Below are 14601 nucleotides of genomic sequence, written 5' to 3' on the forward strand. Positions count from 1 at the left end.
AAACCTTGGGACTTTACTTGTACCCAATAGATCTCCTTCACCTGGCCCTCTGCCAACATCCACGCTGCCCTGGAAGTTTCTGTCCTGCAGCCCTGCTCACCTTCCCAGGAAAACCTGTCTCCTGCAGGAGGAAGACTCACTCCCTGGGCCCTCTCAGAGTTCCCAGCCTTGAGCGCTGTCCAAGGATCAGCCAGGTGAACAGATGTTCCCCTCTCTGCTAGATTCTTTTGCTCGTAATTGCCAGTTGTCCTCACCACTCCTAGCTGTTCGTTTTTGACATTAATCCTTGCACTGTCCCCGCTCACTTACCTAGATGAGTGGGGAAGGACACCCTAAGAATCTGGTTTGGCCTTAAGCAAGTAAAAGTCATCATTTCAAGGCACTGCTCCAAGTCCGTGCTACCAAAGCGTGGCCACCAGAGGAAGACAGTCCCGCAGCTTGGAAGGGCAGCAAAATGAGTCCCCACACCTCCTGTTATTTTTAAAAAGCCTCCAGGAAAAACAGGAGCATGAAGGAAGGACTGTCACAACTCTGCAAAATAGCGTAAGTGAAATCTCCGCTAACAGCAGACCTGCAGCTCAGACAATATTTAAGAAGACACGCCAGTTCCTTAAACTGCCTTTGAATTTTTGGGTCCTTGAATATATATTGGTCGTCCTTGGGGTTAGTTTGTGGACTTGCCAACGGTTGTCCCCAGGTAAGCACCGAATTCTACGAAGAAGAGTCAAGAAAAACTCTTTTCACCTGACAGCAAATAGGTGAGAGAGAGCAAAGGTCACCAGCCTTACCACAGCAAAGCCAGCAGTGGCCGTTTCTGCCACACCTGCCTGTGGCCTTCTGGTCTAAATGACACAGGCCTCGGGGAACATGTGCCGTGGATGATCTTCTCTATGAAGTCCCTGAGGTGGGAGGGTTATGGTCCCCAAGGCAAGTGGGCATCAGTAGTTAGAGGACTACATTCACTTCAGGTGAAAGCATGAAAATCGGGAGTAGCAAGATTTCCCTTACTCAGGGATGGGACCCCAGGACAGGGAGATGGAGCACAAAGTGGACAGGGATGCAGCTGTACACACACACTTTTTTTTTTTAGATTTATTTATTTATTCATGATAGACATAGAGAGAGAGAGAGAGAGAGAGAGAGAGGCAGAAACACAGGCAGAGGGAGAAGCAGGCTCCACGTCGGGAGCCGGCCACGGGACTCGATCCGAGGACCCTGGGGTCACGCCCTGGGCCAACTGGGCCAAAGGCAGGCGCTAAACCGCTGAGCCCCCCAGGGATCCCCCAGGCACACTTTTATTAGACGACAGTTTCCTTGAACTCCCAGGATCCTTCTGCTTAAAAAACCCCATTGGAATGATTTCCTCCTACACTGTACTCGCCCCTGGTCCTCCCTCCCATCTGCAGGGGGTGTTTCACCTGCAGGGCCTTGTGCAGCTGGGGGAGGGGGGGAGCCAGTGTCCTTTCCTGTTGGACAGTGTTTTCCTCCATCGCATCCCTCTTCATTATACTAAGGTATATACTGCTTGGTTCCATTAAAAAAAAAAATCTTTATCCTCCTATACCGTAACCCTGACCTTTCTCCCGCACGGACTTGTAACCCGTAGGGCATAAACTATCTTCTTGTTATCTATTTGTTATTGCATCGGATATTTAAATGGGGAGGGGTGGTGGTGGTTGGGGGGGAGGAAGGGGGGAGGATATTCCCCTCCAGGAGAAAGAAATCATTGCATGGGCTCGGTCCACAGTTACGTAAACCGCAAGGTCTGTTTGCTGAGTCCTTTCACGAGGCAGGTGACGCTCCCCCCCCGCGATCAAGGTTGCGGGAATCTTTGAGGTCGATGATGCTTCCACGTTCACCTCCCGCTACCGAGGATCCGTCTATTGAAACCAAGGGGCTGAAACGAGACGTGGCGGGGGGGGGGGGGGGAGCGGCCTGTGGCTCCTCCTCCGACCCCCCCACCCGGGATGAACAGGACGCAGTGTTTCCCCCCTGCCCCCGGGAGGCACTATCCTTGCAGTGTCGTGGGCGGCTTTGACAGTCTTTCCTTTAGGGTAATTTTTTTCTCCTAGACTCCCACCCCCCCCCCGCCATCCATCCAAGGGCTGCTGCGGCTGCTGCTCGCGCGGCCGGCGCCCGGGCCCGAGGACGCGGCGGATCGCTCGGCGGCTGCTAGCGCAGGGCGGGCTCGGCGCCCCGGGAGCCCCCGGAGCCCCCGGAGCCGCAGCGGGCGGGGCAGCGGCGGGGGCGGGGGCAGCGGCGGGGGCGGGGGGCGCGCGGGCCGCCGCCAGATGTGCCGGGCCCCCGCCGCGACGCCGGCCCCCCGCAGAGGCGCCCCCGCAGCTGGCGGCCTCCGAGGCGGGAGCGCCCGCCCCGCCGAGCGCGGGCTCCCCGGCGGCCGGCGCGGGGCTCGGGCCGGAGCGCGGCGGCGGGAGGTTTGTCCCCGCGCGCCCGCCGTACCGCGCGGCCCCGGGGCCGGGGAAGCGGCGCGCGGCTGAGATGGGCGAGACCATGTCCAGGAGACTCAAGTTCCATCTGGGCGGCGAGGCGGAGATGGAGGAGCGGGCGTTCGGCAACCCGTTCCCGGACTACGAGGCCGCCGCCTCCGCGGGGCCCGCCACCGGAGGGGCCGAGGACGCGGGCTGCGCTCGCCCCCCGCCCGCGACCGACGAGCTCGGCCTCCCTTTTCGCGACGACGGAAAGGTGAGTCGGCGGGTGGCGGGGCCTCGGGCCGCGCGGGGGGGGCTGCCGATGGTCGCGTCCGCCGGCCCCGCCCCCGAGGCGCGTGACGTCAGCAGCCCGCGCCCCGCGCCCCGCGCCCGGCGCCCGGAGCCCGGAGCCCGGAGCCCGGCGCCCGGCACCCGCGGGGCCTTCCTCCCCGAGGCGGGCTGGGTGGCGTCCGCCGCGTCCCTCCGGCCGCCGCCTGCCTGCCGCTGCTGCCGTCGAGATGCGCGCGGGGCTGGGGGGCGCCGGGGGCGCGCGGGCCTGGGGGGCGCGGCCTCCGGCGTCGCGGCCGCGGACGGGCGCCCCGTCAGCCGGGTGGTGCGGAGCGGCCGTGGGCGCCGACGACGAGGCCGCGGGATGTCGGAGCAGAAGCTCCCTGGGTGGGGCCCGAGGCACTCCGGGGCCGTCCGCGCGACGGCCCGGGTCCGGTAAGAGCACACGATCACCTGCTAGGTTGCAGGGGGCTCGGTTTTTGTTTTTGTTTTTGTTTTTTTTCCACTAACGTCGATGTTCCAAGTCTTTTTTTTTTTTTTTTTTTTTTGGTGTTCCTAGTCCTAGTTCTCCCCGCTTCGCTATGTATTTTGTACTTTTACCGGCAGTCACAAGTAGCTTATGAGTAAAGAAAGAGGTTTTCTTAAATCTGGAGAGGAAAAAATAAAATTAAAAAAAAAAAAAAGGAATCAGCACTGTTTCAAAGAAAAAAGTCGCAAAGGAAAAAATATATTTATTTATTTATTTACTTATTTACTTACTTATTTATTTATGATTTTATTTATTTATTCATGAGACACACAGGCAGAGGGAGAAGCAGGCTCCACGCAGGGAGCCCGACGTGGGACTCGATCCCGGGACCCTGGGGTCACGCTCTGGGCTTAACCGCTGGGCCACTTGGGCGGCCTGGAAAAAAATATATATGTATATAATCATCCTCCATTCATTTGGTTCCGTGTTGTTAATTCTTGTTCTGTCTGCATACTGGTTTTTGTTTTGTTTTTTTTTTTTCCCATTAGTTCTGGAAAATCTTACCTAGTTACGTTTTACGATCTTAAAGTCCTGTACAATCTGTGTTCTGGACGACTGGTTAGGCTTTGTACCCTCAGACCTTCTCCGGAGACGAAGCACGGTTGCAAAAGCATCAGAGTAAATCCATGACTGTAAATGACGAAAGACTGAAAAAGTGACCATGGTTAAAAGATGGGACGAGAACTCATTTGATAAAGAAATGTGATTATTTCCGTGCTGTGAGGCAGTTTAGGGTAATTGGACGTACTGGTCCGTATATCCCTACACCTACACCTGTTGGGGAGGAAGACCTTCCGTCGCCCTGTGGTCCTTCGAGCTGGATTTAGAATCAAATTGACATGAGATTAACAGGAGAGAAATCAAATTTCACAGGTGTACTTACAGGGAATCCATGCAGACAGGACATTCCAAAGGCGGTGAGGCAACGGAAGCTTATATGAGATAAGCAGAGGTTGGGGGAGGGGGGGATTGTCTGAGGACACCAAGGGGAAGAAAAGCCATTGCCAGAAAGCTAAAGGAGATGTTTGGAAAAACAAAGTTGCCCTATTAGGCAGATAAGTTCCTTAGGTAAAAGGGTGGGAGGTCTCGTCATAGCTCTCTTCCTGTTATGGGGTCTCCTTTCCTTTATTTTTATTTTTATTTTATTTGTTCAGGCAGAGGGAGAAGCAGGCTCCATGCTGGGAGCCCAATGTGGGATTCGATCCGGGGACTCCAGGATCACACCCCAGGCTGAAGGCAGGCACTAAACCGATGAGCCACCCAGGGGATCCCCATGGGCTCTCCTTTCCAATGAAAATGTAGGCAATTGTGAGGGAGGCAGAGCTTTTCCTGTATCTGCTGGGTTTTGCTTACTTTTTTTTTTTTTTTCTTTTTTATTAGAGAGCATGGCAGGGTGGAGGAAGCTGGGGGAGAAGTAGCAGCAGCAGACTGCCTGCTGAGCAGGGAGCCCAGGGTGGGGCTGCATTCCAGGGCCCTGGGATCAAAACCTGAGCCACCCAGCCACCCAGCCACCCCTTGAGTTTTGAGTTTTGGTTACTTTTAACTCAAAATGTTCATCATGCCAAAGTGGCCCATTTTGGGGCTGCCTCCCCTTGGCCCTTACCTACCCTAAAAAGGTTTATCATCATTTATTTGTCAGTGCTTCCCATGTAATTTAACATAACAAATAAAAATATCTACTTTTACCTCTCCTACAAGGTGAGAGACAAATCCTTTGAGATTTTCCAGGGACCCTCAGAGAAATCTAAGTTGTTTTGATGTCAAAGACACCATTTAGAACTTGGTTTTGAAAGTTATCAAAATGTCAGAAATTTTGAACATAGATTAATAGGATCACAGATCATTATGAAATAATACTTAGTGGTTCACATAACCAAAGGACAACAGACGATTTTAAAGGCAAATCCAGAAGGTAACCTAGTGGGGAACAAAACTTCACTCTTGTAATATTGAAGACTCAATTCTTGCAAGTAATCAAAGTCCTGCTACAGATAAACATTAAGCACAAAAAATTACTTTGGTAAGACACAGAGTCTTTGCTTTCTGGACCGATTACTTAAAACATAAAAACAGACCTTTCACATCCTTTCTGTAGACCCAACAGTCCAAGGAAAGCATGTCCTTTTAACAGGGAGAAAACCAAATTCTAATTTTGCATGTGTATTTTTGATATTTAGACTCCTTCTTTAAAGACTTAAATTCATTCCAGCCCTAGCCCACTTGATCACACAAAAAATTCCTTTCCCAAGACTCCTTTTCCACAGCCTTCTCATCCATTCAGGTTTTACCTCTTTCTTATTCTGGAACAACCTGTCATTTTACTTTAGGACACACACAGACTGGTTTTCTTTAACAAAAAACCTATTTTTCATATCTTTCCTTATTAAAAAAAATACATTGTGCTTTTTCTTAGCCTACTTTTAATACAATTGTTTCCTTTTAGCCTTGTTCTATTAGTCTTAATGACATGTATCGATAAGAATTCTTAACCCATAGGGACATTAATTTCTAGTGAAAACTAAGAAGTAGACAATTATGGATTCTGTTCCACAAACATTCTGTGAATTTGTTATTTAATGAATACATTTCACAATTTCTAGAAGTAAATTCTTCCTCATTGTAAATTTTTCAATGTGGCAAACCTATTTACCAATGGACCCCAAGTATCTTTAGTTCCTTTGTAATAAGAAGCCGAAAGATAAACATATGTTCAGTAATCAGTGTCTCAGAGTTTCAGCACTTGGCACGTATCATCCTAGTCTCCTAGCCTGTTAAGATTTCTGCTGAGAAATTCACTAATATCCTACTGGAGGTTCCTTTGTAGGTTATATATAATCTTTTCTCTCTTTGTGTTGTGTTAGAAGGTGAGAGAGGGACAGTAAAGTATCTCCCAACTGGAGAAGAGACTTTGAGACTGGGAAACAAAGCAGGTGACTTTATACAGTTTATAGAGTTTTATTCAGGGGCACTTACTGACAGGGGTTTGGGTGAAGGACGTCTTTCCTGATTGACCTATTCATTCTTTAGTAAGATGCTCTTTAATCTCCAAGTATTTGAATTTCTTCCAAAATTCCTCCAAATTTCCTCTTCTTATTGAGTTCAAGTTTCAAAACATTATGGTTTGAAACTATGCATGGAATAGTACCAGTCTTCTGATATTGGTTGAGACCTGATTTGTGACCAGTATGTTATCTATTCTGGAGAATGTTCCAGGTGTACTCAAGAACAATGGGTATTCTGTTGCTTTAGGATGGAATATATCTGTGCAGTCCGTCTGGTCCAGTGTGTTATTTAAACTCCTTGTTTCCTTGCTGCTTAAATAACCTGTCCATTGCTGTGAGTGAGGTGTTGAAGTCCCCTACTATTATTGTATTGTTATTAATGTGTTTCTTTGATTTAGTCGTTAATTGGTTGATGTAACTGACCCATCCCAACATAGGACCATAAATATTTACAATTGTTAGATCTTGTTAGATAGACCGTTTAAGTATGATATAGTGTCCCTCTTCATCCCTTACTATAGTCTTTGGTTTAAAAGCTAATTTTCTTTTATAAGGATTGCTACCCTAGCTGTCTTTTAAGGTCTGTTAGCATGATTAATGGTTCTCTACCTCCTCACTTTAAATCTGTAGGTGTCTTTTTGTGTAAAATGAATCTCTCATGGACAGCATTTGGATGGGTCTTGCTTTTTTAATTCAGTGTGATACCCCGTGTCTTTTGATTGAAGCATTTAGCCCATTTACATTCAGAGTAACTATTGAAGGATATGCATTTAGTGCCATGGTGTTGCCTGTAAAGTCCCTGTTTCTGCAGATTGTTTCTGTTTATTTCTGGTCCGTGTTATTTTTGGGCTCTTTCTTCTCTTATAGGATCCCCTTTAATACATCATGCAGAGCTGGTATAATGGTCACAAATTCTTTTAATTTCTGCTTGTCCTGCAAGTTCTTTATCTCTTTCTATTCTGAATGATAGCCTTGCTGGATAAAGTATTCTTCATTACATATTTTTCTCATTTAGTGCCCTGAATATATCATGCCAGCCCTTTCAGACCTGCCAGGTCTCTGTGGATAGGCCTTCTGTCAGCCTAATGTTTTTACCCCTGTAGGTTCAGAACCTCTTGCCATGAGTTGCTTTTAGGATTTTCTCTAGGTCTGAAATTTGCAAGCTTCCTTATTATATATTGGGGTATTGATCTGTTTTTATTGATTTTTTAGGAGGGGTCTTTTCTACCTCTTGGACTTGAATGCCTGTTTCCTTTCCCAGATTAGGGAAGTTCTCAGCTGTGATTTGCTTAAATATACCTTCTGTCCTTCTCTCTCTTTTTCCTCGAGGACCCCAATAATGCTAATACTGTTTCATCTTATGGTATCACTGATTTCTTGAAGCCTCTTCCCATGGTCTATCAGTTACTTTTTCCTCTTTTCTTCAGCTTCCTGCCTTTCCATCAACTTGTCTTTTATGTCACCTATTTTCTATTCTGCTTCATTTACTCTAGCTGTTAAAGCATCCAATTCAGACTGCATCTCAAAGCATTTTTAATTTCGACCTGATTAGGTTTTATTTCTGTACTAAGAGATTCTCTGGTGTCTTTTATGCTTTTTTCAAGCCCAGCTCGTAACTTTATAATTGCTATCCTGCATTCCATCTCTGACATTTTCTTATATCCATATCAGTTAGATCTGTGGCAGAGAGTATTACCTCTGGTTCTTTCTTTTGTTGTGAATTCCTCCTTCCAGTCATTTTGCCTAGAGAGGAATGGATGAACAACAAGACAAAATAAAAATTATCAACCATGACTCAAGTGAAATACACACTAGACAAATCCAAAGAGGTCAGAAGCCAAAAAGAAAGGAAAAAGAAATAAGAAAGGTGGACAAAACAGGGTGATCCACTTGGTCCTGGGTTTATTTTGGTCCGTGTGTTAGAAGACATTAAGTCCCAAAATTGTAAAAAATGCAAACTTACATATATACAAAAATAAAGTTGAATACAGTGAAAGGAAGCCAAAAAATAAATCTATAAAATGTAAATGTAAAAAAATGAAAGTTAAGACTTAAAAACAAAGAATTGATAAACTAGTTGATAAGGAGAAAAAGGAAAATTTTAATCTGAAAGATAAATAAATGAGAAAAATCTTCAAATTCTATACAGTATTTTCCCCAAGCGCTGGAGTTTACAGTCTTGTGTGCTCTGTAAACTTGATATTCCCTGTTGTTCCAGCTGGTCTTCTCGGGGAGGGACCTGCTGTGCTGATTCTCAGGTATCTGCCTGGGCAGAGTTGCACCGCCCCTTGCCAGGGGGCCAGGCTCTGTGTGAGTTGCTACTGGTTGTTCTATGTGGCTCTTGTTCCCTGAAGACTTTCTGAGCCTCTTTAGAGGATGAAAATAAAAACGGCCAGGCCTGATCTCCAGCCCCAGAGCTGAGAGATCATGGTCCCCTTTCTTCAGTAAACCCTCAGGGATAAGCAGTCTTCACTTCTGGTGCATGCCCACACTGATCCTCCCCGGGGGAAGGTGAAGGGTGGCAGTGTTTCTGTTCTTTGCAGGGCTCTCAGAGGGAGAGCTGTCGCTCAGTCATGCCTTGGTTCACAGTTTATGGCAAACTGAGCTGAGAGGGCCCCCCTCCCCACCCCTACTTGCTGACCCTAACTGGTTTCCCTGTTTCAATGCTTGGGATCTCTGCCAGCTTAGGCACCCCCATTCTTTCTGAGACCCCAGGGATCCTGAGACCACACTGTCCTACCTAGGATCCTGCCCCACTTCACCACCTGAGCACCTTTTAGGCTGGGATGTCTCTCACTGGAGCAGACTTCTAAAAGTTTCTGATTTCATGTTCCTCAGCTGCATCACTTTCTGGTAGCCGGCTTATGGAGGTTCCCTCCCTTTCCCTGTCAGTTATTTCTTGATATCCCCTCAGATTCACTTCTTCGCACTTCCTACCTTGCAAAAAGTGTCACTTTTCTATTTGTAAAATTCCAGCGATTCTTTTCTTACATCTCAGGTTGAATTCATAGGTGTTCAGAATTATTTGATAGTTATTTAGCTAAATTTAAGGTACCAGATGAAGCAAGGTCCCCTACTCTTCCCACCTTCTTGCCTCCCCTCTGTCCTTTCTATATTTTCTTGTAGCTCTAAATTTCCTTAAGCAGCCATTTTGAATTCGTTATTGGATAAATCATACATTTTCATGTGTTTGGGTGTGGTTAGTGGAAGATTATTGTGATCTTCTGGCTATGCCATGTTTCCTTGATTTTTCATTAACCTGATGGACTCCAGAACACATTTGCAAGAACTGTAATCTTTTGTGCCCTCTGCTCTGGGAATCTTGTATGCCACTGCCCCAAATTTCCTCTTTTCCCTAGTCATGGAACTCTCTCTCAGTAATGTTCTGGATGCCATGAGGAAAAAAAAAAAAAAATGAGTCTCTTCAAGCAGAGTCCTGCAGAGATTTGAAAACTGGGCATTCATTCAAGGGCTCTCTCCCTTTTCCCCATGGAGGTAACAGTAGGCCATCTATTTAATCCTATAATGTTCCACCTTAGGGAAGAGATGATGCTAATAAAGACAAGGTCTTACCCAATTTAATGTATACAAACTCATTTTTTGCTCTTTAATAGACTGAACTTTTCCTTTGAAAATCTGCACTTCCCCAAAGGTTTTCTGATCTGAAATTGATTGCTCAGCTCATGGTTCTGTATGTGCTCTCAGATCACTGCTGGGGTAGGGTGGTAGGGGGCAGGGGAAACAGCTAGTCCAGTCTCCTGTAGGTTCCACAGCCAGTACCAGAATCTCTGCTTATTTCCAGATAGACTGGTGGGCTAGACCTGCCACAGGTCCCTTGGTGTAACGTGTTGGGTTCGACAACTCACGCAAAAGCACTTCTATTTGTAGATGGATGCCTGATTTTTATTGTTAAAGGGAGGACAAAAACAAGGGATACCTAATCTTAATGCTGCAGTGATGCTGATGTCACCCTGGTTTAGGTCTTTAATGTTTATCTATTAATTTTTTCCTGAATGTACACAAGAAGTTTCTGGTTCAGAGATTTATTATTTATCAGACAGACCATAACCTACCTGTAAGTGGCTCCATGTGCTTCAGGTCTTCCCTGTGGGACAACACAATGCACCCAGGTCAAATGTCCTCCATACACAAAGTCTATGTGTTGTAGGCAAATAATGAAGAAAATTAACTTCTCTCTGCTTCTTACAAATGGAAAAGAGAAAATTGTCTTCCCTTTTCCTTCTGGGAGAGTTTCATTGGAAATATTATACTCTGAGTCTTTGGAATGTAAATAAATCTCTCTATGAAAAATATAAGCCTGTTTGTCTTCAGTTTTGCAACTCTGAAACGTCTCCCTGTTCTAGAGCTTCATCCCCCTGAAACATAAACACGTACCTCCTGGGTTCAGTAAACCTCTCTGGACTTCTTACAGCATATACAATTGTAACTTAATTTCTAATACTTGCTTTTAGTTTAAAATCCCAAATTTCAGTAAAATCTTCCCTGACAGCTCTAGCTGTGCAGTAACACAAAAACATGTCCCCCTATGAGACTACAGAGAAAATTTCATTTTAACAAGTGAGTCCATCAGTAAAACGCTTCAGTCATAAATTTGTGCTAATAACAGAACTACAAAATACAGGAAAGCAAAATATAGACATTAAAGGGATAAATAGAAAATTCTGTGATCATAGTCATGGATACTTTAGCAGTTTCTCTGGCAGCAGATTTTTTTTTTACATTTTTTAAAATTTAAATTCAGTTTGCCAACATATAACACCCAGTGCTCATTGGCAGCAGATTTCTAAAAAATCAAATACATAAAAATCTGACCACTATCAACTACTTATTTAAGGATATTGCTAAATTGCTCTTGAGAAAGACTACCAGTAAATAAGAATACTTGTTTCCTTAGCTCTTAGCAGCCTTGGGACTTGATATTTTTAAATTTTTTTATTATTATTCTAATAATGCAAACTATGGTACTTTTATTTATTTGCATATCATTAATTGCTAAGTTAACCTTTTTTGCATGTTACTTGATTTTTTTCTTTTTTTTTAAGGTACATCAATAATTTTAGGTCTATTTTGGTATTGTGGTCTTTTTTTTTTTTTTTTTACTTAAAATGTTTAATATTGCAGATATTTCCCCCTTGTCATTAATTTTTAAGTCATCTTTCTCACATTCTTTAAATTATAGAAGTTAACATGTTTGTGTAGTCAAATCCATCTTTTTTAAATGGTTTTTTACTTTGGTTTCTATAACTAATTTTTTGTAATCCTGCCAATGCCTTATAGTCTATATAGGGCATTATCTTATTTAAAAACTTACCATATAAAAGCAAGGTAGACACCTTCTAACCTATAAAAGATTGAAGTGGGCCAGTTAATACAATTTTTCTCTCTTATATTCTGACAACTTAGATTATTTTTTTTAAAGATTTTATTTATTTATTCATGAGAGACACAGAGAGGCAGAGACACAGGCAGAGGGAGAAGCAGGCCCCATGCAGGAGCCCAATGTGGGACTGGATCCTGGATCCCCAAGACCATGCCCTGGGCCAAAGGCGGTGCTAAACCGCTGAGCCACCTGGGTTGCCCAACAATTTATTTTATTTATTTATTTATTTTTTTTGCCCAACAATTTAGATTATTAAAGTATTCATTACAGTATTGCCATATTGTTATGCAATTTAAATATCTATGTTCTTTTGGTTCTCAGATTGTTCAGAATTTCACAAAGCGAATCCAGACCAAAATCAAAGATCTTCTACAGCAAATGGAGGAAGGGCTAAAAACAGCTGATCCCCATGATTGCTCTGCTTATACTGGTTGGACAGGTAAGAATGTGGGATACAAATAATTGGTATGCTCTATTTTGTGATTATAAGAATTTAAAATTTTTCTTCTTTTAAAATGGTGAGATTTTATATTCTTTAAATGAAATCTTGAACTTCTTCAGTGACAAGATGCTTCGGAGTTTTATTTATAAGGAAATCTTTTCTGCTTGAAGTTTGATATTAAGTATATATATTTTTATAGCATTATTTATTTGGCCCAATATATGGGTATCTCTGAAAATGCATAATAAGAGAAACTTGCCCTGGGGTCAGTTTTTTGTTTGCCTTTATTACTTTGATCTTTGCAACAAGTTGTAGGATATGACTTCTCTTTTATGCATAAACTGTTTAACCTATTGCTTGTACTCATTTGACTCATTTGTACGCATAAAGATGTTGAATTTAGTGATAATTGAATAAGCAACTTGTCGTACCCTATGTCAAAAACCTTAATTTCAGAATTAGATTTCCATAACTAATCTTTACTCTTATTATTTTATCATGTAACCAGAACATTGTAATAACTATTTAGGGAGTATAAAAGAAATAAAAGACCTTCTTCTGAGAGATTAGACTGCAGGATGATTACCGTTATTAACAATTTACATATCAATATATAGCCCTTGTTAAGTTTTTATGGTTTAGTCAATCAACAGCATAGACATAAGTTTTCATGTTAGAATCACTGAGAACTGGTACCTGCTTTCACAGTGTACAACCAAACATGACAGCCTTGATCTTTTTTTGTTTCATTTTTATATTTATTTCTGTGATGTTTTATTTGTATTTCCCTGTTATGAATACAGCATTTACATAAAGACATTAGAATTAAATTTTCCCAACTATTAAACCCAGAAAGACATAGATCTAGTTCAACTTAAAGAGCCAAAGAAATTTATCTTAAATGTAAATTTAGATAATTTTAGCTAACTTGAAGTTAAAAGCAAAGAGGGACATATTTATGTATTTATTAAGATTTTATTTATTTGAGAGAGAGAAAGAATACACAAGCTAGGGGGAAGAACCAGAGGGAGAGAGAAAGGGACAAGCAGATTCCCCAGTGACCAGGGAGCAGGACATGGGGCTGGATCCCAGGACCCAGAGATCATGACTTGAGCCGAAGACTGATGCTCAGTCTGACTGAACCACCTAGGTACCCCAGGATGGATATTATTAAAAATAACATAGATATTATTAGCATAGATTTCCCCTAAAAAGTATTTTACTTAAAACATTTCTTGTTGAAATAGGGGATTTAAATCCATGATTATTATTAGGTCCTAAATTAGCTGTGCATCAGAAACACTCAGAGGGCTTTATAATAAACAACATATTATCAGCAGCCATCCCAGAATAACTACATGAGGATCTCTGGCAGAGGAGTCCAAGAATCAGTATTTCTTAAAAATCCCCATTTGTTGTCATCTTTTGGAATCAGTGATAGAGCCAGCATGGAGGTGTTTTGTGTGAATGGTTAAAAATAATATTTAGGGCTTTGGAATTCAGGTAACACTATGGAATCTACTTACACCCACACCTACCTTTCTTCCTAAAACCATGCAATCAATACAAGAAGAATGAATGAAGCACTCACAACTTTTTTTTTGGCAAAATTGTGAGATAGAGAATATACCAAATAATAATAAAAAAACAAATAAAATCCAAAACACTGTGGAAAGCCACCAAGTGACCCATAGGTAGCAAAATGTATTCTGCAATTCCCCCTCTCCCAAGTCAATAAATAATTATTCTCAGAAGGATGACACACACACTCGGGGAATTTTTGAGGGCATATCTGAACGTAAAGTGGACAAGAGAGGCAGAGAAAAAAGATTTGGAGAGCATTCAGGGAAAAGAGGTCATAGAATTTTTTTAAACAGCATCCTTCTACAAAAGGGGATTATTGTATGCGGCAGGAACTACATCCCTTATGGCACTGGCTAAGAGGATAATCAGGAAGGAAACATCAGTGGTAGGAGCCCTCGAGAAACAAGTAAGGTTATGAGAACCAAAGGAAATCTGGTCACCACAAGTCACCATACACAAATAAACTGTCACTTAGTAAGAAAAGGATGCCTTTGAGATGAAAAAAACTAAGAAAGCTATCCTAACACTTTCCCTTTTTTAGAGAGTCTTCCTATTGATAGTTAATTCAGAAAAACTCACCTAATTCAAACTTAAGAAAAAATTCAATTGTATACATAATATTAGAAGAAAACAGAATATCACATTTCGGCAATGGAAGAAGAAAAATCACCAGGAAGATGCCATTACAATGTGGGGAAGAATTGCAGCATTTCCAACATTTATTTTGGAACTTAATTAAGCAGTTGAATCACAAAACAGAAGTAAAGGAGCCCAGAAAGGAAATGGCAAGACAGTAAGATGATGTGAAATGGGAATTGAAAGAACTAAGAAATTGAAGGAAAAGGTAAAATCACTTCAAAAATGAATTCCAAGTGACAAGGGGCTGAAGAAAGAACTGATACTAGAAGAAAGAAAACACAGGAGTT

The 14601-nt window shown here is 43.0% G+C and overlaps 1 protein-coding gene across 1 annotated transcript in view; it reads left to right on the plus strand.

Annotated features, from left to right (window-relative positions):
- The first annotated feature begins 2484 nt into the window (after positions 1–2484).
- Positions 2485–14601, plus strand: part of LANCL2 (LanC like 2) — a 47157-nt gene continuing 35040 nt past the window's right edge. The window contains exons 1-2 of the mRNA XM_038562626.1: positions 2485–2703; positions 11971–12088. Coding sequence (XP_038418554.1) covers positions 2500–2703; positions 11971–12088 — 322 coding nt within the window. The 5' untranslated portion in view covers positions 2485–2499. The remainder of the gene's footprint in view (positions 2704–11970; positions 12089–14601) is intronic.

Source organism: Canis lupus, chromosome 18, assembly GCF_011100685.1.
Source record: "Canis lupus familiaris isolate Mischka breed German Shepherd chromosome 18, alternate assembly UU_Cfam_GSD_1.0, whole genome shotgun sequence".
Taxonomy (NCBI): domain Eukaryota; kingdom Metazoa; phylum Chordata; class Mammalia; order Carnivora; family Canidae; genus Canis; species Canis lupus.